Source organism: Eptesicus fuscus, chromosome 4, assembly GCF_027574615.1.
Source record: "Eptesicus fuscus isolate TK198812 chromosome 4, DD_ASM_mEF_20220401, whole genome shotgun sequence".
Taxonomy (NCBI): Eukaryota; Metazoa; Chordata; class Mammalia; order Chiroptera; family Vespertilionidae; genus Eptesicus; species Eptesicus fuscus.
In genome coordinates, this window is record NC_072476.1 from 102,176,254 (window position 1) to 102,203,354 (window position 27,101).

The window sequence follows — 27,101 nt, forward strand, 5'->3', positions numbered from 1 at the left end:
GAGAGTCCCAACTAGAGACTTAAATTTTTGAAAATCACTCAGTGACAAATCAAATAAAAATACTGAGAAGCCAAGAAGTAGTTTTAAATTAGATTTTTAAAGTCCAATTTTTTTAAGTAAATTTAAACAGTAGGAACTGTTTTATATATTTTCTACTTTCCTTTTGTAAGTTCAGGATTTTTATGAAAAATCTCTGTTGTCACAAAGATAGAATCCTGCAGCGCAGACCTATTCAGTCCTCAGAGAGTTCTCTTCATTCTGCATCTTTGATGAAAGCAGTAGACTTATAGAAATATATTTTGTGCATGACAGTTAGGGGTAAACAGATGTTTTGATTCAGTGGAATGAAAGTTGTGGCCTTCATTTGAAGTGAATTTCAATGACATAATGAAAATGTCCTTGAATGACATCATTCTGCTGTCTAAAGCAAGAAAATTAGAAGTTTGAAAGTATGCATCATAATTCTACCAGCAAGGAGAAATAAAAGAGGCTTGTCCTTCTTTAATTTCAAAACCATCCAAAAGGACAAATTATCATATGTATATTAATTAAAATAGTATAATATTGCAGTACATCTTCATAAGCATAAATGTCATTAATTTAAAATTTGATCATTGGGGAATTGGCAGTATGTATATTATTTGCTAGGCAATTTAAATATAAAGAAGACTGCCATACAATTAGGCTAGGAAGAAGCACAAAAGCAGTATTTACAGTCATTTTTCATTAATTGATCCCTATTGCACTAAATTATGCTGTTCACTAGTAGGTGTCTGCAATGCTTAAAATCACATAGAGAAACTGAGATTGGAGTTTGGAGAGGAGAGGAGATAAACTCCAGCAGGACTGGGAATGTGTTATAAGAGGGTGGTGGGAGGCGCCTGGCATTGTACTTGACCCCTGAAGTAATGTTAGTAAATGTGGAGGATGAGTTTGGGTTTTCGGAGAAGTAAACCCCAGACATTTGTTGGGCAATGGCAAAGATGAGGCATCTGAAAAACAGTCTTTTTGTATTATAGCTGAGGACCATGTCCACACAAAATGATGAGCTTCAAGGTAAAGAATTGGGACAAGCCAGCCATAGAGGATTTTGAGTGATTACACTTCATTTTGCAAGCAGTAGGAAGTCTGGTGGCTATAAATAGGAAGTAATTTACTGGGGCAGGTGGAAACAGGAAAATTAGTAAGCAGAACAATGATATCATAAAAACTTCTTGGAGAATGATGGCAATGGAGCAAACATGAAAAGCTGAATAGGAAAGCTGTTGTATCGGAAGGAATATAAGACTGGTTGAATGCAGGGCTGGGCCCACAGGGGAGTCAGGAATCATTTTTAAGTTGTATGCCCAGTGGCTGGCTGAAAGAAGAAAAGCAGACATGCTATAATAAACAGAAATAAAAATGCCAGGATAATTAGTTTGAGGTCAAAAGGTAAAACTGGTTTGGGTTTTAGCCTGTTGAGACAGCTATTCTACTGGGACCTCCAGAGGCCACTAACAGTACAGCGCTTAGCTAGAAATGCATGACTCCATCTCAGAGGTCAAGGCCAGGCAGAGATCTGATAACCATTTACATTAACATTTTTGGTCAGCTTGTAGGGGTTGATGAGGCTAAAGGAGAGAGTGAATAGAGGGGTGAGAACTTGGGTGAGATGGTCACGGATGCATACTTTAATGTAGGAAAAATAGGACTTAGGTAAAGGTTAAGGAAAATAATTTTTTTTCTGGTATATAAATATGAGTGAGGAGTGACAAAAATACAGAATCATAGGAACCAAAGATTTGAGAGGGTTTCTGGTAGGAGGAATGAACAGAATCGTGAATCACAGACAAGAGACCAATATAAACCATGCATATTGGGAGTGGGGGGATTACCACACAATGAAAATGTGCAGTTACAGGGGAAGGGGGCTTAGTCTAGCTCTTCACACCCTCATATGGGTTATGTTTCTATCCCATCACTCATTTTAATGAATAAGATTAGCTATAGCATAGTGTAGCTCTCACCCATCTCATGTTCTCATTTGGAAAGTTGTTATGTTTATTGGAAATCATCTCAGTGTCTTCAGTTATGATTAAACTTTGTTTTATCCATAAGTTAGACTAAATTTTCCTACAATGGGGATGTTAGCAAGGTTTCACTGTATTAGAAAAGCTAGCATATTTTCCCTTCCAGATGTCTGTATTTGAATGATCTGTGTTTTCTGATACCTTTACTCCCTACCCATCCTTGACAATGAATTTATCCTTGAGAGACATCAAGGCATTAGACCAAATCACAGACCTAAGAAAAGTTCTTTGCACAGCTTAGGGCAGGCATGTCAACCCCGGTGTGAGTATTCTGTATGTAAATAGTGAGGTTTATAAGGTGGTGAAGAGTGTCTGAGAACCCATCAGATCCAAGTTCAGGGATTGGCTGCTGAGTCTTGGCGGGTGAATGGCCACTGATGGTACTAGGAGGAGGACGTAGCATTTAAAAGAAGGCACTTCATGTCATTTCTCAAGACCTGTGCTTAATAACTGGGCTATTAATTGGACTTCTGAAAGTTGAATCAGTTTTAAATAAAATTTAAAACTTTGTTGCAAGGACTGTGTGTTTAAAAAACACATTTTATTTTTTAAATATATTTTATTGATTTTTTACAGAGAGGAAGGGAGAGGGATAGAGAGCTAGAAACATCGATTAGAGAGAAACATTGATCAGCTGCCTCCTGCACACCTCCCACTGGGGATGTGCCCGCAACCAAGGTACATGCCCTTGACCGGAATCGAACCTGGGACCTTTCAATCCGTAGGCCAACGCTCTATCCACTGAGCCAAACCAGTCAGGACTAAAAAACACATTTTAAATGAGCTAGACATTTACTCATTTATATTGATAAATAAGTAGTTTAACAAACATATGCCCAATTTATGGTTGATATCTAAAAATATAATTTTTCAGAGGGAGTCTTAAGTATTAGTAATGGGACAGGTTTGACTCATCATTTGACTTCAATCATAGCTAAAATAATTGCCACATATAAATCTGCTACATTTCAGGGGTTTAACCACAAGTCTACTTAATGACAAATATTTATTTCATCAGAGAGAGTGGAAAATAGAAACTTTCATCCAATATTTAGAGAGAAAAATTTAAATCCCGGTAGCGGAATATGGAGATTGTTTAAATCTCTTTAAGGCTTTGGATTAGAAATGTCTGACATCAGATATTTTCACCTGGAACAGGTGTCATAATAGGGCATTGAACCTTGGGTACAGTGGGGAGTTCTTGTTACGGAATGGGGATTGTCTTTATTTACCAGGAATACAAGGAGGCAGAAAGAAGGAAGCATGACTAAATTTGAATTCTTCACAGTTTAGTATCAGGACCGAATCTTTATAATGCCACTTTTTCCCTTCTAAAATCTTAGAGGGGGAAATGGATTCTGAACATAAGAATAATTTATCTATCAAAATTAACTTATTAGTAATTAAAATCATAGCTATCAATGATATATTAATTATAATTATAATATTTTATCTATCTCCTTTAAGTAGAAGATAAAAATGATTACTTAGTTATTACTTTACTGTAATTATCAAGAAACTTTCTAACAAGTTCTATACTTTGCATACATCATTGCTTATAGTCCTCCTACAAAGAAAGTAATAGAAGAAAATTGAAGTTCACTGCAGTTACCTTTCTTGTCCAAAATCATGCAGCTAATAGAACTAGAATTTGTCTGCCTTCAAAATCTAACTAAGAGCTTTTACAAATAAATCCTGTTTCTGTAGAGCAGCATGAAAAGAAGAGGGGTTTTATAACATATCAAACCAACTGTCAAATCCCAAACTGTTTTGTTTTCATGCTGACTAATCTAAGAACATATTCTTAATCTGCTTTCTTACTTATTTAATTTATTTTAATGTATTCTATGTCATAAAAACTCTCAATGAATAAAAATTCAGTGTTATATAAAAGATAAGTTAAGAAAGTATTTACTGCATTAAAGGCTCTTGTTAAAAAGCATTTCTTTATCCCCACTGAAGTGTAGCTTTCCATTAAAGTTCAATGAATTTATATTCTTAGCATTGGCTAGTCTAGATCCTGTCCACATTACTGCAGAAATTAAACAAAAGACATGATATAGTTTTGAACTTTAATGAATTTAAATCCAGTGATGATGGAAGAAACAAAAATAGTACCAAAAGAAGTAATAATAGAAGAAGCATACTGAAAATATATGTTGCTCTGGTGAAAATATATGAAACTCATCACCAGAATGGGACCTGAGGGAGAGGTGATGCTAAGAGGAGAAATGATAGGCAGAATGGAAGTAACTATATCTCCTGTTCATGGACCCAGGTGCGCTTGGCAGGTACTCTCTTGCTTGACATATGAGGTACTTGCCATAAAGTGTTAAAACAGAGGCTGGGAAGGGTGTAGGAGGCTTTATTTCTTTGAAAATCAAGGCAACTTGTTCCTATTTAATTGAAAGTAATTGATGGCTTTTGTCCTGGCAAGTTAACCCGGGCACGTGCCCTTGACCAGAATTGAACCTGGGACCTTTCAGTCCACAGGCCGATGCTCTGTCCACTGAGCCAAACCAGCTAGGCCAGTGGTCGGCAAACTCATTAGTCAACAGAGCCAAATATCAACAGTACAACGATTGAAATTTCTTTTGAGATCCGAAAACCGACTTCTGCGCATGGGCCACGAAGTTTCAATCGCACTGTATGTGCGCGCCCGCACGTGGTATTTTGTGGAAGAGCCACACTCAAGGGGCCAAAGAGCCGCATATGGCTTTCGAGCCGCAGTTTGCCGACCACTGAGCTAGGCCCATATGCATTGTTTTAAAAACAGAAGTTGCATAACACTTCTGAGTGGATATTAACTATATTTTTCTTGGCTAGCAGAGAATGAATGGATGTATGTTAACTGAAGAGTTATATTATGCAAAGTCTATTTTCAGACCTGTAGTTGTATCTGTGAAATAGAGTCAATGATATTTTAAGAGGAAATGATAAGGATCAATGGACCTTCATGATGATGTCAATATAGCTAATGGCTTCAGACCATATTAAATCCTGGTAATAAAAAGCTATGGTGTGATAAACATTATTGCAATAATAAAGATTGGGTGGCACTTTATCCTTTTCACCTCTATTGACTAAGATGGATAGAATATTATTTTTCCTTAAAAATAGCTTCTTTCTTAATGACAAAAATACAAACATGCATATGAAAGGGAGTATTTTTCAATGGGCTCCTGGTTACTCCCATAAAAATGGAATTGTTTTGGAAAGGAAAGGTAAATTAATACTAAGTAGGCCACCAGCATTGTGTCTACAGTTTATTATATGCGAGGATCTGTAATTTGTATATATTATTTTATATTATTTATAAATCTGTTCACATTTGGTTCTATAATAATCTTCATTTTACAGAAGAGACAATTTGGTATTAGAGAATTTAAGTAACTTGTCTTCAAATTCAAACGCTTTAAGAATTTCTGGTTACAGGCAGCTGCAGTGGGAATGATAAAGGGCAAATGGGTGAATCCACCTTATGTTTAGGTATTAAAACCAAACAGCCACAGTGACTGAGCATGAGATTGAGTAGACTCAGGCCCGGGAATTATCTAGGATGGCTCCAAGCTTTCTGACTTGTAAATCAGGTATAGAGTTTTTCTTTTCCTTGACAGAGGGGGCATGGGGAGTACATGTGGGAGGTGAGATGTTGAATCGGGGCCTGGTATGCTGTTTAACCAGAGTGTGAGATAGGCAAGGGGGTAGGTTCAATAGGCTGCTGGTCATGAGGCTTAAAGGCAGCAGTGGATAGAGATAAAGCTTCTGGAGTCATCAGTTACAAGTGAACCATGGAAGACATGGATGGGTGTATGGTATTGCCCAAAGAGTCTGTGTGGAGTAGAAGGTAAAAGGCCCACTATGTCTGACACCCAGGGGAACAGCAGCCTTCTGGGGAGGCCAGAGACAGGAGCCCACAGAAAAGATTTAAAGTGGCCACAAGGTGGGGATCCTCGGTGCACACTCGATTTCACACTAGAGCTCAGGGACATCACTTCCTTGTGAAATGGCTATTACACTATTTCCCATTTGTCCTTAGTATATTAAGGGACACATTTTGCATATTTCCATTGAGGGAAGGAAAAAAAGAGAAAGAGAAGGTTGCATTGAAAATGGCAGTGTATGCTTGTCCCTAAATGTCTAGATACATTTTGATGGAAAGGCTGGTAAAATCTTTAAAATGACCAACGTTTACCTTTGACCTGATCTTGGGGGGCGAGGGGTGTGTGGAGACAAGCGGGGAGAGTGCCTTTTATAGTTCTTTCTTATACTACTTCTTTAATCCAGGAGCAATTCATAATTAGGGATGGTAGAAACTTTGATAGGTTTATGCAAATGTACGCCTTTCCAAAAGTGGCTCAAATAATCTAAGTGGGAGAATTAATGTTAAATAAAAACAGAACAGAAATTTCTATGTCTCTTATGCAACTGAACTTCCAAAAGAGGACACATATGACCAGGACAAAGTAACTCATGTCTATTCAGACTTTTCTTTACTAAAGAGTTATATCAGTGCATTTGCTTTTTCATTGTTATAAGTATATACTGTCACAAGTATAAATAGTCTATTTATAATGTCAATATTCTTTGCAAGAAGACAAACGAAAATTACATAATCATCTCTGAAGAATTTAGTTACAATAGATTAACCTGGAATAACCTGAAAGTTCCTGGTTTCCTCCCAATTTTAATGAAAGGTGAGATAAGAATATTTCAAAAGATAGTTAGTAAACATAGATTCTAGTTTCAAAGCTAGAGTAGAGTCTCTTCAATTATTTTTAGCCTCAGAAAAATATTAGTTTTCCTATTTCAAACAAAAGAAGAATAAAGCATACATATTTGGAGTACTGTGAAGCTAGGGACGGTTCTAGAATTCATATTTGACCTAATCTCCTATGGATAAATTTGCAGTACTGGTATTTTAGCACACCCTGTTTATTATTGTTTATTCTAATCTATGATTGGTAATTTGGCATATAAAGTTCTTCAAAACACCTTCAAAGAATCTTACCAAAAGCATTTTTTAAGTTAGGTCTTCTGGTCTTATACTTCTCCCTAGCTTATAGGGAGGGTGTTTTTTGGGTCTTTACCAGATAAATGGGGTTATGGGTGTTTTTTTAATTTATTTCTATAACACTTGATATCAAATATTTTTTGGAATTCTTCAGTCACAATACCTTGCTTTAGGAATATGTTAATTTTACTTAGATTTAAATTTGTGGCAATGGAAGGAGTTAGTAACCTTATTTCTAAAGCCAACACTTTGTCCTCTCACTCATTTATTAACCACAAATCAGTAATAACTTTTATGGGGGCGAGAGAATGGTCTGGTTGCTGCCTGCATCTAAAAATCTGATTGTTTTATTTGTTGTAGGTTTTACTGGGATTTAATAATGCTTATAATGATGGTTGGCAATCTGGTCATCATACCCGTTGGAATCACATTCTTCACAGAACAAACAACAACACCCTGGATTATTTTCAACGTGGCCTCAGATACAGTTTTCCTCTTGGACCTGATCATGAATTTTAGGACTGGGACTGTCAATGAAGACAGCTCTGAAATCATCCTGGACCCTAAAGTGATCAAGATGAATTATTTAAAGAGCTGGTTTGTGGTGGACTTCATCTCATCAATCCCAGTGGATTATATCTTCCTCATTGTAGAAAAGGGAATGGATTCAGAAGTTTACAAGACAGCCAGGGCACTTCGCATCGTGAGGTTTACAAAAATTCTCAGTCTCTTGCGTTTATTACGACTTTCAAGATTAATTAGATACATACATCAGTGGGAGGAGGTAAGACATCTATTTTACTTTTTAAAGTCACTATGTGGTCGTATTGTTAATGATGGCTGTTTTAAAATGAACAACTGGTCTATATATGAGGTTTATGAAATTCAAGGATAAATTTTTTATTTATTTTTTTGGTACATAAGTGATATATGTGTATCTTCAAAAGATATGGTCAAATATTAGATTTGAATGAACTGAAAAGAAATTCGTGATTTTAAAACTATTGTTTTATATCAATTTAGTTTTTTACCAACAATCCCACTTTAAGCAAAAAACTTTTTATTCAAACCAATACAACCCCTCCTTCCTCGTGAATGTCTCTTTTTTATTTTTTATCTGATATGAATACATCAGGACAATATTTGACAAAGATGTGGAGTCTATTTGCTAATCTAGTTTTATCATTAGCTCTATGAGATAATCTGGTATATGGTTCCTCTAATATTGAAATTTCAGAGAATTTGTGTTTGAAGAAAACAGATTTTGGGGGTGTTTCCGAATTACATATGTGAAGAGTGATTTCAGTATATTAATTTTGCTCTTTGTTGTGCTTTGCATGTAATTAATTATGCTAGTTTCTCCCTATTAGTTCATTTCATAATACTGAAAAACAGCATACCCAGGAGGAAAATTAGTACATAAAAAACTCAAATAACATAGCGGGTAAGTGCAGTCAACCTGGCCAGTATTTTTCTGACTAGGGGCAACTTTGTTCCCAGGCAGTCTGTGGACCGGAGAGGGCTCAGCAGCGCAGTTTCTTAGATCTGAGGGAATTGTTCCATCCCACACAAAGGAGTTCATGTCCCTACTTCCAGAGTCTGTGTATTAAACATCTTAACTTTCTTTTCCTTCTAAGTCTACCTTTGTAAATTACCACCTGAGTTTTATTGAAGGTTGAAAATGCTTTGAGAGTTTCTAAGTCTGCACTCAAGAAAACAATGTACTTGCTATGGATTGTCACTTTACTCATTACAGCAATTAATTTTAGCATTTTTAGGATGAATTGTGTTTTGGAATTTAGGTTTAGATGAGTCGGAAAATGGAAATTCTGTGAGCACCAGCTCTGCTTTCTTTGGGGCCACAGCCATGTTCTGTGCGTGCTTGTCAATGGCGTTTCAGTTCCTAGGATTTCAGGAAATGCCATGTGATCATGCACACTGTGTGAGACGTTGCTGAAAAGGCTGAGAACGGATGGTTCCTAAAATATGGATATGGGTTATATTTAAAATCCAGTGAAGCACATTTGAGAGATTGGATTCATCTGTGTCTATGTAGTACATTCTATCTGAAATGCAATTAATGTTTGGTTCTCAAACTTTATTATACCAATTTGAAATTGACATCAGACCAAGATGATTATGGATAATAGCTAATGTTTATTGAGGAATTATTATATGTCAGGTAATATATTTGACTCTTTACTAAAGCTTCCCGGTGACTCTGGTAGCTCGCACAGATTCATAGTAACAGGCTGGGCTGGGATTCTAACCTTGGCAGTTCCACTCCAGAGGCAATACTCCTAACCACAAAACCCTGTAGCTTCTTGCTGTAACCTGTGTGTACTCTTCTAATGACAAATACCTTAATACCCAATATTTTATGTATTAAATACAAATTGTAGATGAATAGCCCAACTGGTGTGGCTCAGTGGTTGAGTGTTGACCTATGAACCAGGAGGTCATGGTTCAGTTCCTGGTCAGGGCACATGCCAGGGTAGCAGGCTGGATTGGTAGGGGGTGTGCAGGAGGCAGCCCATCAATGATTCTCTTGCATCGTTGATGTTTCTAGCTCTCCCTCTCCTTCCCTCTCTGAAATCAATACAAATATATTTTAAAAATGTAGATGAGTATTTACCTCTTAAAACATGGTTTCACAAAACAATATTAATGGCTAGCCTGTGTAATGAAGAGTCACTGAGACAAATACCCAGTCAGTTAAAAATGCAGTGGGCAGTGCGACTGCTTTTCAGCGTCTTGTAGTTTTAACCCAGTTACCCTAGAGAACAGCATCCGGGGGAACAGATGGTGGCCTATCGGATGAAATGGCAGGCCACGCGGGCACAGAGGACACTCCTAAAAGGGATGTCCTCCGGCGTCTGGCAGCGGTCACAGGCACCTGGCTGTGTGTACCGTGATGGTGTTGTATAGATGCCATGCTATGCATGATTCAGGCTCGCGGCCACTGTGACTGAGAAATGCGATTAATATGCACTTACAGGCATTTGGTAACCAAACACACTCCGGCCAGAGCTGCGAGTTGGCAGGTTCTTTTGTATAAATAAATGACCTTGATAATAAATGAACCATAAGCTCATTTAAGTGAAGAATGTTTCCTTGATTATATGCCACCTTCCTATGATATCACACACATCATGGATATTTAATGTCTGTTAGTGATCCTGTTAAACAGGAAAGAGACAGTCATAATTAATCCAAAATTTAATATGTATTCATGACCTCACCACCTACATGATTCAAACCAAAATCACAAAGGATCTTACATGGTTCCAGGCTGGCAAATCTCTCCCTGACTTTGATAAATGCCACAAGGATGTGTTTACCAGTAGAAATACAACAACTAGCTTGGCAGCCGTTGCCCTGGGAGGGTGTAGAATAAGACTGTGCAGGGAGATGTGAGCTCACCCACATGTCTCTGAATTCTGGGTGTTTGAGTACCAAGCTGGCTGCTGCTAAATTCAGCAAATTTGGGGAAGTAATGCGTGAAGTCTGGAAACTGCTCTTGTTCTAACTGAATCATTTGCAAGGAACGCAGCTGCCTTCTATAGGAACTGCTTTGGTCTTCAGCGATACATGTTTTGTGCGTGTGTGTGTGTGTATGTGTGTGTGTGTGTGTGTGTTTTCTGGTCTGAATTAGTTCATCTGAAAAACAACAAGAAGCGCCAAAGCCAGATAAATTAGAGAAATCGTGAATGAAATAGAGAAACTTTAAAACTTAGTCCTTATGTTACTATCGTGACTAAAGTTGAATGTTGTGGCTACTGTACAAGGAAAAAGCTGATTTGGCCAACAGATTTGTGAAACACGTGGTGTTAAGAAGTCAGGAGGGACGTTGTTTACATAAGACAATTATAAGATCAATGGCTTTAAGATGCAAAAATAGAACTCTCTCTGAGTGATATTTTCAGTGTAAAGTTTCATGAAACTGCATGTATATATCGTCAGGTGAGGTAAAAACCTGGAACAATTATTTCAATAAATCAGGCCAGAAAATGCCTCTTTCTCTCATCTCTAGAAAACTGAGGTGAATCTTCCTTGTAGTTTGGCTTTTTAAAATTCATTTCTTTCATTCAACATTGCTTTTATCATTCTATTTCAAGTAAAGTCAGTGAGCCATGGCAGAATGCTCTACTGTAGCCTATCACAGGGGTGACCCATTCTCTCTGATCCTCCTGAGGGAGACATATGGTGAGGAAATCCTTGGAAATTAAATGGAATATTAACAATTGTTAGCCCTCACAAGCCACTGAAGAGATAAAGGAAGATTAAGAGTTTAGTGGGTGGGAGATTATTCAGTTAGTGAAGGTGAAGAGTCCTAGGAACCTTGAATGCTGCCCGGCCCATTGGGTTGTTTTTTGTTTTTTTATCAAAATTGGATGATCTCTGACATTATTAGATATTGGAAATAGCAATTGAAAACAAAAATACTATTCTGTAGAGGTTATCTGTTTTTAGGATTTAATGTCGTGGGAAATGAACAAAATAGTGTGGGACAAGCATGATGCTTATATCATAACTAAGCCTTTGGAACACATATCTATAATGCTTGCTCTTTTGTTCCTCATTTACTATTCCCTCAGCCTTCCTTGCATAGATTTTAGACCCATCGCAATGAACTAAATCCATTCTGGGGCAAGAGGGAGGGCTTGTGGTTTCCATCTTTGTATACGTCTATAGCAATTTCGGATGAGTAATGTGTCTGGGACATCACAATTTTCTACAAGCAATCGATATTAGATTTTTATGCAGACTGAGAGACAAATTGATAAACAGATGATGTTTAACAGCCGAGCGTTAATCAGGAAATTTATTCCACAGGGAGCTAATTCAGATCGCAGTTTCTGTCTTTGGTTAATTTTAACATTCTATTTGGTTGATATTCGAAACGAACTCTTGCTGTAAATTGCCTATCTACAATTACACAACACATACTGTAACTACTTCCACTTTTTAAGTATTCCAAGGCTTGCCATGAGCAAGCACCGTTGTTTCTGTAAAGCTGCCCTCTGCTAGGGTGTAGAGAACTTCCCTGTTGCCTATCACGTCAAATCTGTGTTTCTTCGCTGTGCCTTCCAGGCTCCTCAGCCAACCAGCCCGTCTCAACCGTGTCACTTCCTATTTGCACCCAAGGACTCCTTTCTGATTTTTGTGTTTTGTTTTTTGTTGTTTACAATGCCTCTTGCAGAGAATGGTTCTTTCTGCTTCTGTAATTTTGCATGTGCCACACCTCAGATTTAGAAAGCCTTTCTTTTTCCATGACTCCCTTAAAAAGTAGACTTAAACTTATTTCCAGAAAACAGTTTACATTGTCAGTCCCTCTACTGTGAGCGGTTCTACTGGCTCTGCTCTTGCATTTGTTCTGCTGATTGCTTGGCTGCTGATGCTTGCTTCGATGCATGTTCCTTTTCTCTTGATGGACATAAACGTCTATGGGGAAGAGGCAGTGTCAGGTTTTGCCATTGCATCTGCTTGTGCACAGCTACAGAGTTCTAAGCACAGTGGGTTATCAGAGCCTGCCTGTCCACTAGCAGTTCTCCATGCACTAAATCCACGAAGTAATTGCAAAGGAATATCCGTTCTTCACTCTCAAGCATGGACCAAGTAGCTTCTGTTTGCAGAGATAGCACATGAGAATACAAAGCATTCCCCAGCTTTGTAGGAAAAAACAGACATAATCGCAGATGGTGTGGTAAATGGTGGCATAAAGAAGGGAGTGATGCTGGCTTGTGTGGCTCAGTGGTTGAGTGTCGATCCCTGAACCAGGAAGTCATGGTTGGACTCCAGGGCAGGGCATATGCCAGGGTTGCGGGCTTGATCCTCAGTAGGGGACGTGCAAGAGGCAGCCAATCAATAATTGTTTCTCATCATTGATGCTTCTATCTCTCCCTCTCCCTCTCCCTTTCTCTCTGAAATCATTTATTTATTTATTATTTATTTATTTATTTATTTATTTATTTATTTATATGAATATATATACTTGGAGGGAATCAACAGAGTTTTCTTTGTACAAGAAGAGAGCTTCAGACATGCTTGAATGAGTTTCAGAGCTGGAGACTGGAATACCTGGCTTGGCAAAATGGGAGCAGAAGAGCACATTCCAGGAAGGCAGCCTAGCCCAGCAGTCCCCAACCTCCAGAACCCAGGCAGTAAGGCGGTGCATTGGGAGGTGCAGACAGGAATTTGTGCTGATGGTAGACTTCCTCAGGAAGGTGTCCTTGAGGCAGTGCAGGCAGGGGATTTACATGGAGAATGCAGAGTGAGGAGGAATGGAGGCCCCTGGGGATGGAGCTAAGGAGAAGTCAGGAGAGAGTTACCCCTCACTTGTGTTTTTTATATACAGCTAATGTCAAGCAGGATACTTTTCTAGATATCTCTGCCATGTATTCTTGGCCTTGCAGTGTTTGTATAAAATAAAATATGAACAGGACATATGCAAAGTTTATTTTGTCAGCTTTATGATTTAAATATCAATTATATTTGACATTATTAATATGATATTAATATAATTATATTATTGTGATACAATTATATTTAAGTCTAGAGGCCCAGTGCATGATTGAATCATGCACGTGTAGGGTCCCCTACACACTTTCGCTTTTCGCGGGGGGAGCTGGGTGCCTGTCCGCTGGTGCACCAGGCCTTTCAGAAGCCTCCGGCTTGGCAGAGGCTTCTGAAAGGCCTGGTGCCGGAGCAGACAGACACCCAGCTCCCCCACTTTTGATGGTCCGCGGTCGCTGAGGGGGGCTACCCTGCTGTTGAGAGGCGCAGGGGGCGGGAGTCGCCTCTCAACGGCCGCTGACACCTGGCTACCCTGCCTTTGAGAGGCGCAGCTGGGTGTCCGCAGCAGGCTCCCTCAGTGGCCGCGGATCTGGTCGTTGAGAGGCACAGGGGGCCACGCCTCTCAACAGCAGGGTAGCTCCCCTCAGTGGCAGCGGATCCGTGCCTCTCAATGGCCGGATAGGCCACCCCGAGTCCCGCCCCCCAGCCTCCCGCCGCCCAATCATGGGTGTAGCGGAGTGATGGTAATTTACATGTTACTCTATTATTAGATAGGAATTAGCATTTCTAACCACCAAAATATGGTGGTGTGAATTGGATCCTATACTAGAACCTAGTATTTATGTGTGTTTATTAAAATTGTGCCTTATATTTTCTATTTAATCTGGGTGGAAGTATTTAAAATGAGTGATTCATGACTAAAACTTAATAGAACAGTTGTGAAGTTTAAATTAAATGAGATACATGAAAATTACTTGTGATACATAAGTTGATGTGTGCCTTTGTGTAGAAATATAAGATCCTGATATCATCTTTCTCTGATTAGCCCACCTACTGAAATTATCATTATGATGTGTGTGTGTGTGTGTGTGTGTGTGTGTGTGTGTGTGTGTGTGTAAATATTTTTGGCAGGCTAATATTGATTCTGCTAAAGACCACTAGATGTCCTCTATTGGTTATGTTACTTTAGGATTCTAAGATGCCAACACTGTCTTCTTTGAAATTATTCATTTATACTGCTTCATAATCACCTAATTGCTTGGCTATCGATGTCTAGATAAAATAGATGACTTCAGATGGTCACATAGGTAAAAATTATTTGTTATATCTATAATTTCTTCTCAGATGGAACACAGTTTGTTAAGTTCCTTCTGCAGAGTCATTTGTATTCTGTGAGAATTGTTTTTAGTAATATACTGTGTGTTTTTAAAGGTATTTTAGCAGATATCCTGAAATTGTAAGGTACAATGTGATGGGATCTATTTGGATGTGAAATGTTAGGTCAAGACAATTAAGGAGAAATTGATGATATTGATAAACAATGTGTGGGTGTGGGTATGTATGTGTGTTAGAAGTAAGATACATACTTTATGAATGTTCTTGGTCAGTGCCCTGAGGCAGATTGGTATAGCCCAATGCTTTTCACATGGAAATCTCAGTGTAATGCCAAAGCAATCAGATCAAATTTAAAACGTTCACACCACTATTTCCAGATTAAAATATTAGACTTTCTTAATGCGTTGTGATTGGTCCAGTTTGTGTCCCTGTTTTGCATATTTTGTACACTTCCCTGGCTCTATGTTGAAAAACCCCAGACTTATATCCCAAGTTTCAAAACGATGTAACCCAGTGCCTCCAATATTCATGGCGATGATATCCCTAGAAAGATAGCTGCTGAGCTCCTCAAGCACATTATGTTCTATTTCTTCTCAGGGAATATTGGAAGTATTACAAATGCTATTTTGTATTTTTTTTTTTCTATACAAAATATACCACATGAGGAATTGAAGCAACAAATGAATCAGGCAACATTTAGGACAAAATGCATTCAGCCTTACACTTAACTGAAGTGTCTGGGTAAATGTCTCAGATTTCCCCCTTCATTGAGCTTGCAGATTCAGCATATATTATTACTACTGCTATTGTGGACTCATCTATGTGCTACTGGTGTACAAATTGGGAATGTCATTGGTTCGTCACGATTGGACACATGATTTGTGATGTGATTCTGGTTTAAACCCTAATTCTGGTTCAACTGCCAGAATGTTTCCTAATAAGCATGTGTTACTTTAATCTCTGGGGAATGATCTCAGTTGAACTGGTCACTTGGTTGGTCTTGTATACCACCTACAAACAAGACAGGTGTGATGAGACATGACATTACTGAAAGTGGTACAGTAGTGCCCAAGAATATTTTGTTGTTATAAACAACGAGGTGATGTTAATCTCATCTCTGCAGGAACTGTTGAGTCTAATTACCTAATCATTGGGCGGGGGCGGGGAGGGGGCAAATGGGTGCTTATTGTGTCAGTTTCTAATAAATCAGTCTTCATTTTAGTTAGATCCAAGTCAAAAGTATGTTTTACTTATTTGAAATATTTTGGGAAGCAAAATTAGGCTTGCATTATGTTAAAAGTAGGAGTTGATTCATATTTCATTGGGCAAAGCATTGTCATTGAAATATATCAGAAGTTGTCACAGAAAGTGTTTTATAAAACATTGTAATTGTTATGAAAATTCAAAGAATAAATCAAAGTAGATCCTTCATTTGCACCGGGTAATCACAGAGAGAGACCTACTTTGACTTCTCTTTTTGTCTTGCTGATGTATGCACTTTAGATTTCTTATGAGAGGACTCCTGTCTTAAGTGTGAAAAGGAAATGCATTTGGTTGGTTATATAATTCTGGTGGCTATTTTGAGTTAAGTCTGCCATTTAGGCCATTTTTTTTTTTCAAGAGAGTCAAAATCTTTTTTCTTATTACATCTTAAAGTGAAAGTAGACTTTGAGGAAGGATTCTGGAAACTAGTTCCAGGGTTCCATGTAATTTAAAGCAGTTGTGAAGTAAGCCAATAGTAGCTATTCTGAGATAATCTGATTTGTCAGGAGTGGTTTCCTATAAAGATTGGTCATCAGAGGGAATGTTTGCAATAATGCTGATTATCTTAGTGTGCTGCTCTTTTTGTTCTTAATGTTGTGGAGATGAGTTGGGTGAACATATAAAATAAAGGAAATTCAGCTAAATTGGAGTGAAAGTCAGAAATACCTTCTGTGGACACTTTTCTCTCATTTTAAAAATGTGGATGATGGCTTTTACTTGGATTATATGGTTGCTTTAAAAATCGAAGAGGACATTCATTTATAGTGCTTTATAAACTCTAAAATTAAAAGTCTAGAGAACATATTAGTGTAAGATGTAATTAGACAAATTATTTTATGGATTTTTTTTTCCAGAGAAGTTTTGGAAGAATGAAATTCTCATCTTCCTCAATATTCTGGGTCAGACCAGAGAGTAAAAGGTAGCAGTGAGAGCTTTGAAATTTAGAACCCCAGAGCTGTAACTACCTACGAGGCTCTAACAATCCTGTTTGGAGAATCACTAATGTTGTGGAGGTTGCGGTTCAGCGGGAAGCAGTTCTGCCCTGTGAGAACGTGCTTGTCTCCATGACACTGAAGAGAAGGACCTTAGATAGTCCTAACCTGGTGGAGAGTTACCACCCCTATCCCCCTCAGCATATGTTTGTTATAAAAGCAAAATAACTTTATAATGACTATAATTACCAAAAATTGCTAATACATTTATTAGGAAAGAGTTATTGAAGACCTTGTTGACTTATGATATTGAAGGCTCCCATAAATTATTGACTTTAGAATAATATCAGAGCATGGATGGCTGGATTCCAAAAGAAGTATATGTGTTCACTTTCCTGACTTACAAGGCCCAGGATGTGTATTGGACTCTAAAGTCCTACGTGACTGATGAGATTTCTGCTCTCAGGCATGGTTTCTTAGGAACTGTGACATTAACAACACCATTGGGGAATGATTCTCATATGTTCTATGGCTTTCTCAGATTCAAAAGTATCTGATAGGAACTTCAAATATAGTCTAAGCCATTACAGAGATAGCATCTTAGTAGGCTATAGGTTGACAGGCAGTGAAAGTAATTCTCAAATAGCTGAGAGGAAGTCTCTGTGCAAACGAGATAGATAAATGAATACGGGTGTCCCAGCTTGAGTGAGAGGTGCATTTGTATCAGAGAGGGGTCCCACCGGGATATGAGAAGTTCAGTTGGGCTGCAGAGAAGACGCAGGACACCAACAAATGATAAAAAAAAAAAAAAAATCAGTTTTGCTAGAGACTTTCCCTTCCCTTCAGCCAAATTACCAGTATTTGCCTAATGTCAAAGATGAATGTTTCAGTGTTTCAAAGTGTTATTGCTGGGAATTTTACCAAGTAAATCATCCCTCCCCCTTTCCATTTAGGTGAATTGTTATTTCAGATGTTCTAAGAATCTCCAGTGTCTTGAAATTAATTCACTATATGGCTCCAGATGAAAGTTAGCAAAATGCTACTGTTTTTGAAATAATTCTAGTTAGTAGCACGTTTCTTAAACATACAATTCTATATATCCAGTTAAGCATTGTATATGTAATTATAGACTACTAGAGACCCGATGCAAGAAATTTGTGCACGGGGGTTGGGCAGGTTGTCCCTCAACCCAGCCTGGGCCCTCTCACAATCTGGGACCGCTCGGGTAGGGTCCCTAGGCCTGGACAGCAATCAGGGCCTATTGGGGCTGCCACTGCTTGCCATCTGTGCAGCACTTCCCCCTCCTCCCCTGCCACCAGTTGCCTCCCTCTGCAGGCAACAGGCGTGGGGTGCGATCACTTGGCTGGACTGGGCCTCCCTCTGCAGGGCGATCACTGGCTGGCCCCGCACACAGCGCCATAGCGTTGCTGGCCGGTGGCCTGGGCCTCCCTCTGCCGGGAGATTGATTGCAGGCCCTGCAGATCGATCACCCTGCAAAGGGAGGCCCCGCCCACCTGGCCAGGGCTCCGTGATCGATCACCCAGCACAGAGGGTGGCCTGGGCCTCCCTCTTTGGGACTATTGATCGTGGAGCCCCCAATTGATCACCCCACAGAGGGTGGCCTGGGCCTCCTTCTGCGGGGCAATTGTGGGTCGATGGCGGGCCCCCCAACCAATCGCATCGCACCCTGCCTTGGCTGGCCTGGTGCCAGTGCATGTCATAGCATGGTCATCTGGAAGGTCTTCCAGATGGTCATTCTGCTGTTTGGTTGTTTGGTCGATTTGCATATTACGCTTTTATTGTTATAAATTATTATCCTATATAATAAAGAGGTAATATGCAAATTGACCATCACTCTAACACACAAGATGGCCATGCCCATGTGGTCAAAGATGGCTGCCCCCATGTGGACACAAGATGGCCACCACAAGATGGCTAGCAGGGGAGGGCAGTTGGGGGCAATCAGGCCTGCAGGGGAAAGCAGTTGGGGGGGACCAGGCCTGCAGGTGAGGGCAGTTGGGGGGGACCAGGCCTGCGGCAGAAGGCAGTTGGGGGGGACCAGGCCTGCAGGGGAGGGCAATTAGGGGTGACCAGGCCGGCAGGTGAGGGCAGTTAGGGGTAACCAGGCCAGCAGGGGAGGGCAGTTAGGGGCAGTTGGGTAGGCAGGGGAGGGCAGTTGGAGATGACCAGGCTGGCAAGGGAGGGAAGTTAGGGGTGACCGAGTCAGCAGGGGAGGGAAGTTGGGGCAACCAGGCCTGCAGGGGAGGACAGTTAGGGGCAACCAGGCTGGCAGGGAAGGGCAGTTAGGGGTGACCAAGCCAGCAGGGGAGGGCAATTAGGGGCAATCGGGCCGGCAGGGGAGCAGTTAGGCGTCGATCAGGCTGGCAGGGGAGTGGTTAGGGGGTGATCAGGCTGGCAGGCAGATGAACAGTTGGGAGCCAGCAGTCCTGGATTGTGAGAGGGATGTCCCAGATTAGAGAGGGTGCAGGTTGGGCTGAGGGACAGCCCCCGCCCCGTGCACGAATTTCGTGCACCGGGCCTCTAGTAAATTATAAATAAAAATAAGAGACTATGTAGTTAAATATTTTCCTGACTTCTCATTTGCAAATTTCATATATTTATATTATCTCCAAATATAGTATTTAATATATATTAATTGCCCACCCTCTAGATTCTGAGCACTGTCCTACATGTGGGACTACAACGATGAATAATTAATAACTACAGCTAAAAGGGAATTTGTAATTTAGTGGAGGAGTTAGAAAGGAAATCAACAATCATGTAAGCAGCTGTAGTTTGGAAATCCTTGCGTGGAAGATTTCCAGCATGATTCTCTGACGACATGTCAGCTCAGTTGGAGAGAGCTCCACTGTCAGTTCATAAAGCCAACTCGTGGAGCAGCACAGGGAGTGGTGTCTGAGCCAGATATTTACCATCCTGTCATTAGAGAGTGAAACAGAAAGGGCTGTTTAATGCCATGCTTTCCTATAATGTGAACTTTGCTGAGTTTTACAAACAGGAAAATCAATTTCATTAAAAATAATATTAATACTTCTTTGAGATTACAAAATGACTTCCTCGTTTTGGAATCTGAAAACCTTTCCTTTCTTTCCAATCATCAAAATTAATGGATGATTCTTAAATGTTGAAAGTTTATTAGGAAGAAGAACAAGTATACTTAAATTTCATACGCAGTATTACATGCTGTATAACAGTAAGAGAATTTAGCAAAAAAGGACCTAGATTGTGTCTCTCTTGCTCTCTCACTCTGCATGTAGTTTGGATGCTCTTGCATGAGACTCTGAACCAGAAAATGCATTATCACAGTTACTGAGTAGACAGTTCATATTAGATAGGAAGCAACTGAGCTGCATTTAGTGACATGAGTACCAACAGCGAATCGGTTATTCTGTACCACCTCCACTCAAGATGCTTGAATTTTCTCCACATTTTGCACTCATCACTCATTTTCATTGTGCTTCCTGTTTCCAGTGACCTTTAACATGATGGCCATGGCCGTATCACTGAGGATTTCCTAGGATTCCTTGAGGAATCATATGTTGGTAGATTTCCCTGAGAAAAAAAAAAAGGAAAATATTTCCACCGGAAGCTCATCTCAAATGTCCTTCAATCTTAGGACTATTCTTTAATGTTACTTTTGTTGTTGTTGTTGTTGTTGCTCTTGTCCAGAGAATCACCAAGCAGTGAAATTACCCCAATGAATCTCAGATTACATAACAATACCTATTCTTCAAAGAGGTGAGAGGTCTCTAATCACTGCCCTCAGGAAATCAACCCTTCTCCCTGCTCCCGGAGAAAGCAAGGCCCTGCGCCAATACTGTGAGTTCCTTTTACCACTTTTACCTTTATGGAAGTAGGAAATTTTCCCTGTCCTCCTTTTCTGTCCCATTTCTCAAGAAATTTACTAACAAAGAGTGTAAGAAAATACCTATTAGTCACTTTTTTTTAATTGTGGTAAACAAAATATATGTCTCTTATCAGGAGACACAGACACACACTGTAAACCTTGGAACCCGACCCACTATGTCTGTACAGTATTTTCCTGTTCTTTCATCTGATGGCTGGGGTGAATAAACCAGTGTGATCCCTGGTTGGAGCAACACTGATCTTATCTATTCATGAATCGCTATATAATTTTACTCCTTCTTTCCAAAATAGAGGAAAAATTTGTATGAATAAAACAAAAGTGATTAACAAGATGACTAAATTGGCAAAATAATTTAACTTATAAAACCAATCAGATGAATTATTTTCCTTTGTACCTACTATACACTGAGTGGCCAGATTATTATGATCTCTGAATGCATAATAATCTGGCCACTCAGAGAGTGTGTGTGTGTGTATGTGTGTACACACACACACACACACACACACACACACACACATATATATATATATATATATATATATATATATATATATATATATATATATTAGAGGCCCTGTGCAAGAATTCATGCATTGGTGGGGTTCGGCCAGCCTGGCCAGGTCGGGGGGACATGGATGGTTGGCCGGCCTGCCTGCTGGTCGAACTCCTGGTCGAGGGGACAGTTTGCATATTAGCCTTTTATTATATAGGATATACACTGAGTGGCCAGATTATTATGCGTTCAGAGATCATAATAATCTGGCCACTCAGTGTAAATCTCCAGGTGATAGTTTATATTATTTAATTATCTTACTTGACATAGGAAGTAAATACTTCAGGTTAAAAAAATATAACTTAAATATGACAGAATTTTACAATTACTTTATAAACATTTTCCAAATTATGCTATTAAAATTTTTCTAAAGGAAAAACATAATCCAAACAACATTTTCCTTAAGAAGCAATCAAAATATTTTCCGCGCAGTTCAGTCATGGAAACATTTTACACTACAAACTTAGGGATGCAAAGGAAAATTAAAATGTCATTAAATTTGTACAGGGTTTCCTTAGAGTGCTTGCCTGTGCTGTAAGAGTTTTTAGAAACCTCATTCAGCATTCCCCAGTGTGTTGTCTGTGAGTTGTTAATGGTTTTATGAAGACAACATTTTGCTTTTGTTTTTCAGTGTTGAAAGTGTTATCATTGTCTTATCTTAGCAGCTTCCCCCAGGGCAGAGCTGTTCATTGCTCCCTCTACCTATCCATCAGTGGCAGGCTGGTGGTCCTGCTTTTTGTCCCCTCACACCTGGGTGGGGACTGACTAAGCAGCTTCCCTCTTGACCTTGTCAGTCCTTTTCACAAGGGATAAAAAGCTCTAGGGGGTCTTGATGGGCAATTAAATGATCTGACCCTAAGTGATGTATGTCACTTGTTATAACTATTTGGCCAAAATTTGTCACATGTCCTCACCCAGCCACAAGAAATCAAGAAGAGCAATCCCACCACATTCCTAGGAGGCAAAGAACTGGAGCCATTTGCTTAATAGCCCCGTTTCAGGAGTGGGAATAGTTGAGAGATGGAGGCAGTTAGGTCTGCACTCAGTCACTCAGTTGGCCTGTCACTAACTTGCATTAAACTTGAATCTATTCAAAATAAAATCATGGACCTGCTTGTTATCTCATTGTTTTTTTTTTTCTCATGGATAGTTTTGGTCAAACTATGGTGGTGCTACCACATGGCATCCCTCCTAAGCTCACAAAGTGCTTAGAGAGCTGATGGAGATGCCTTTGGGCATGAGAGAGAACTGGCACCACCCTGGGTGGCTACCTCCGAGATGTTTCTTGGATGCATCAATTATAAAGGAGTCTTTATTTTATTTAGTTTTTCTAAGTGAGCTCATACGTAATAGGAATTTAGATTATTCTACTTATGGATCTACCAATTTCCAAGCCCACAAACATCAGATTTAGGTGAGTTTAATGTGGATGGAAATTTACATAATTTAATTTTCTATCCTCCACCCTAAAATGAATTACAATGCTAATTTATAGACCTTCGCCCAATCAAATAGAGAACAATAAGTGTTATGAATTTAAAGGGGATGAGCAGATGTAGGTTTATAGTTGTTTGTATGGAAATAATACAATAATTTAATAAAGCAAGAATAAATTCTGAGTTTCATGCACTCACAGCGGTAAACTTACTTTTGCCAACCTCTGTGTGATATAATTAGGATAATTATTTTACAGGGAAAACTAATTATGCTTGAAATTTTGAGAACACTTGAAATGCAATCATTAAACAATTAGATGTTAAGAGTGACATAATATATCTATTTTCCTTAAAATGTATTCCTTTTATTTGGACTTCATTTTTCAAACACTTTAGACTTTGAAAGTACTTAAAAATCAAATACAATTTTTGGTAAATACTACTACTATTATAACTTGAATTATTTTTAAAATATATGCTTTGTTCCAATTTATTGAGCCTTGTTTAATGTCCCATAGCAGGTCCATATTAGTGAGTGTTCTATATGCGCTCAAAAGATGTGTTTTCTGCTGCTATTGTTTGTAGTGTTTGATAGTTGTCAGGACAAGTAACAGTGTTATCACGTTGTCTTGTTCTAGCATTTCTTGAGCTAGGGATGTTAAAATACCCAATCCAATAATTTTGGATTTGTCAATTCCTCCTTTCAGTTTCATTTGTTTTTATTACGTGTACTTTGAAGCCATGGTTAGGATTTTTGTATTTTTTGGTGGATTGTTCTCATAAGATGACCTTTTTTAATCTCTATAGGCAATGTCTAATGATAATATAGCCACTCGACCTTTATATAGGTAATATTTGTATGGTATAGTTTTTCCACGCTGTATTTTCAACCTGTGTATCTTGTAGACACCACATAGTTGAAACTTGCTTTGTGCTTGTGTATCAAACCTGATAAACTAATTTAAACCATTTAAATTGCTGTAGTTGGGTTTAAATCTATCATCGTGATATTGTTTTCTATTGATCCCATGTTTATTTTGTTATTGTTTTCCAATACTCATGCCTCCTTTTATACTAATTTTGTATTTTTTTTACGAATCTTTTTATCTCCACTATTGAATTAGTAACCATGTCTACATTTTTCCCCAATGCTTGCTATAAGGCTTACTATATTCCTCTTTAACTTACCAAAGTCTACATTCAAATATTATTGTACCATTTCATATATAGTATAACAAATTTGAAATACTATATTTCCAATGTCCCATTGCTAGCAAGTTTTGTTATCATACAATTTACTATATGATATAAATTACTATAAATATATTACTATATTTATATTTGGTTATAAATGCCCAAATATATGGTGATTCTTTTTGCTCTCAATGGGTAATTGTCTTTTAAGGTATTTTTTAGAGAGTGAAAAAAATGCTTTTTAAACTTGTTGCTATTGCTTTTCATTCCTTTGTGTAGATCCAAATTTCTGCCTGGTATCAATTGTCCTTCTCTCCCAAGATCTTATAGTGCTGGTGTGCTGTTGATGAATTGTCTCTGCTTTTGTATGCCTGGCTGCCAGGATTGTGTTCTGATTTTTGAGAAGTATATTTGCTGCATATAGAATGCCAAGAGGACACTTTTCGTTTAGATAAGAAGATACCACTTGATTGTTCTCTGTCTGCCTTGTTTCTGATGGATGGGAGGACTGATGTCATTCTTTTATTTGTTCACTGGACATAATATGACTTTTTTCTCTGGCTGCTTTTAAGATTTTCTCTTTATCATTGCTTGTTAACAGTTTGATTTTTATGTGCCTTAGTGTGGTTTTCTCCATGTTTCTTCTACTTGAAGTTTGTTGAGTGCTTCGGATCTCTAGGTGATAGTTTTCAGGAAACTTGTGAAAATACTCGCCATTATGCCTTCATGTGTTTTCTTTTTTTCTACTCCTTTTGGATGGTTCTTTCCTTGGCCTTTGTAGTGACTTCACAAGCCTGTGCCGATCAGTACTCAGCCAGACTCCAAGGGATCCCTCTGCTGACCTTTGAGCTTTCTCTCTGGGCAGCTCCTCCAGCTGGTATTTTCCCTTACAAATCCCAGCCAGCAGGACCTCCCTGTCTCTCACTCTCACTCTCAGCCTCACTCTCAGCTCTGCGAGATTGCTGAGCTCCCTTTGTATCCCCTTTCTCTGCACTGTGTCCTCTCTAGGCAGGGAACTGGTGCACGGTTAGGGTTCACCTGATTTGTCCTCTTCCTCTAGGGGTTATTCTTTTGAGATCCCTGGTCCCAGATCTGAAAACCATTGTTTTGTGCAGTTTGTCAGGTTGTCTGGTGGTTTAAAGCTGGAGGGGAAGCCTGGTCCCTGTTATTCCATTATGGGCAGAATCAGAGTGGTATGCCTTGTTTCAAAAATCAGATTTCATAGAGAGGCTTTTCTTTTCAGAGTAGGGTATGGTATATTTGAAAGAACAAGATCATCCTAATTTTTGCAATGTAAAGTTACATTATGTGTGGATGGAGCACAGTTGTGATCTAGGGCATCATTTGCTTTCTGCAGTATGTCTGTATAGAAGGACCAGGCAAGCAGAATAAATGTGTGCATCAGAGAAAGCTTCTTCATGGAAAAAGTGACGATCATTAAGGTGACCTTGCTTACTCAGTGGCGTGCTTAACCAGCCATGAGTGGGCTTAAATTATAGCCCTTTAAATTTTAACAACTGTAGTGTGTTAGTCCTGCCTTCTACACTGGGATCCCCAGAGCTTTGGATGAATTTCAGCAGTCAGTTCGCTCAAGGTGGACAATGTGTGTGCCAAACATAAGGCTTCCCCCTTTTGTGGACAAAGGGTTCCAAAAATAATTCTCGGCCACAATACAAAGTAACACCTGCGTTCAGTTTGTCATCTCGGGCAGTCTGGAAGAGGCCCATGACAACTCACGCCTCTTTTCCCTAAGAATACCAAACATATTCAAGTGGCCTAGAGCCTATTTTATTAATTCAAATAGCTAACAATTTTATTATATATAATAATAAAAGCATAATATGCTAATTAGACTGGACATCCTTCTGGAGGAAGCCAGGGCTGCGAGGGAAGCCCGGGCCCCAGGTGCCTGCTGGCGGCTGGAGGGAAGCCCGGGTCCCGGGTGCCAGAAGGAAGCTTGTGCCAGCAGACGGGGGAAGGAAGGCCTACTCTTGCATGAATTTCATGCATCGGGCCTCTAGTTGTAGAATAAGAGTGCATTTATTTACCTGTCACTGATCACTTTTAGAAGGAAGGAGCATGAGGAAGCATGACAGTCCAGGCTAAAGTTGTTGTTGTTTTCATTCCATTTTTAAACTGATACTTTAAAAGGATTTTTTTTTTTACTATGTTTTCATTTCTACTATCAATAAGCATTTTCAGAACAGATGTAGTTCTAGCTCATTCTTAACCCCATCCTTCTGATCCTGAGGAGAAGTAGTTCTAATCTCAACCAAATGGTTCTGCCAGTACAAAAATACTTCAGGATAAAATGTATTCAGTGAGGGTAGTGAGCATATTTTAAAGTTGTATAATAAACAAAAGGAATAATCAGAAAAAAAATATGTTTATGGATCTTGGTTAAACTATAACTACCCTTTTTGGTGCCCCTTTGCAGAAACAAATGATGAACTCATCTGAAGAGTTAAGATATATGACATTTCACATCCATGGACTTACCCATTAACAACTGTCTTAGTTTCTTCTGGAATAGCAGCTCTTTTTAAGAGTTTAACTTTTTGCAAACAAGTATTGTGAAAATTTTCTAAAAAAAAAGTAGAAATCTTGAATTTCACAGTGAACACATATACCCGCCACCTAGATTCTTTAACATTCTACTAACTTTGCTGACAATTACTGTCTAATCACCTATCAGATTTTTTCTTCTCTGCATTTCAAAGGAAACTGCAGCCACAGCCTTCCTCCTTTAAATATTTGAATCTGCATCAGATGCTCAGTATTTAACCTCCCAGTATTGTGCATACACTATGACACACAAAGCCCTTTGTTTGATATAATAGTTTGTGTGTTTTTTTACTCTCCCCCGAGGATATTTTTTCATTGATTTTTAGAGAGAGTGGAAGGGAGGGAGGAAGGGGAGAGAGAGAGAGAGAAACATCTATATGAGAGAGACACACTGATTGGTTGCCTCCCGCATGCAGGAACCCGAACCGGGGCTGGGGATTGGACCTGCAACTGAGGTACATGCCCTTGACTGGGAATCGAACCTCAACCATTCAATCTGTGGGCCAGTGCTCTAACCACTGACCCAAATTGGCCAAGGTGATATAATAGTTTTA

General features: G+C 39.1%; 1 protein-coding gene across 1 annotated transcript in view; it reads left to right on the plus strand.

The window, feature by feature from the left end:
* The window catches only part of HCN1 (hyperpolarization activated cyclic nucleotide gated potassium channel 1), a 308,732-nt gene that overhangs the window by 36,760 nt on the left and 244,871 nt on the right, over window positions 1–27,101 (plus strand). Inside the window, exon 2 of the mRNA XM_054715271.1 lies at window positions 7,444–7,867. Coding sequence (XP_054571246.1) covers window positions 7,444–7,867 — 424 coding nt within the window. The remainder of the gene's footprint in view (window positions 1–7,443; window positions 7,868–27,101) is intronic.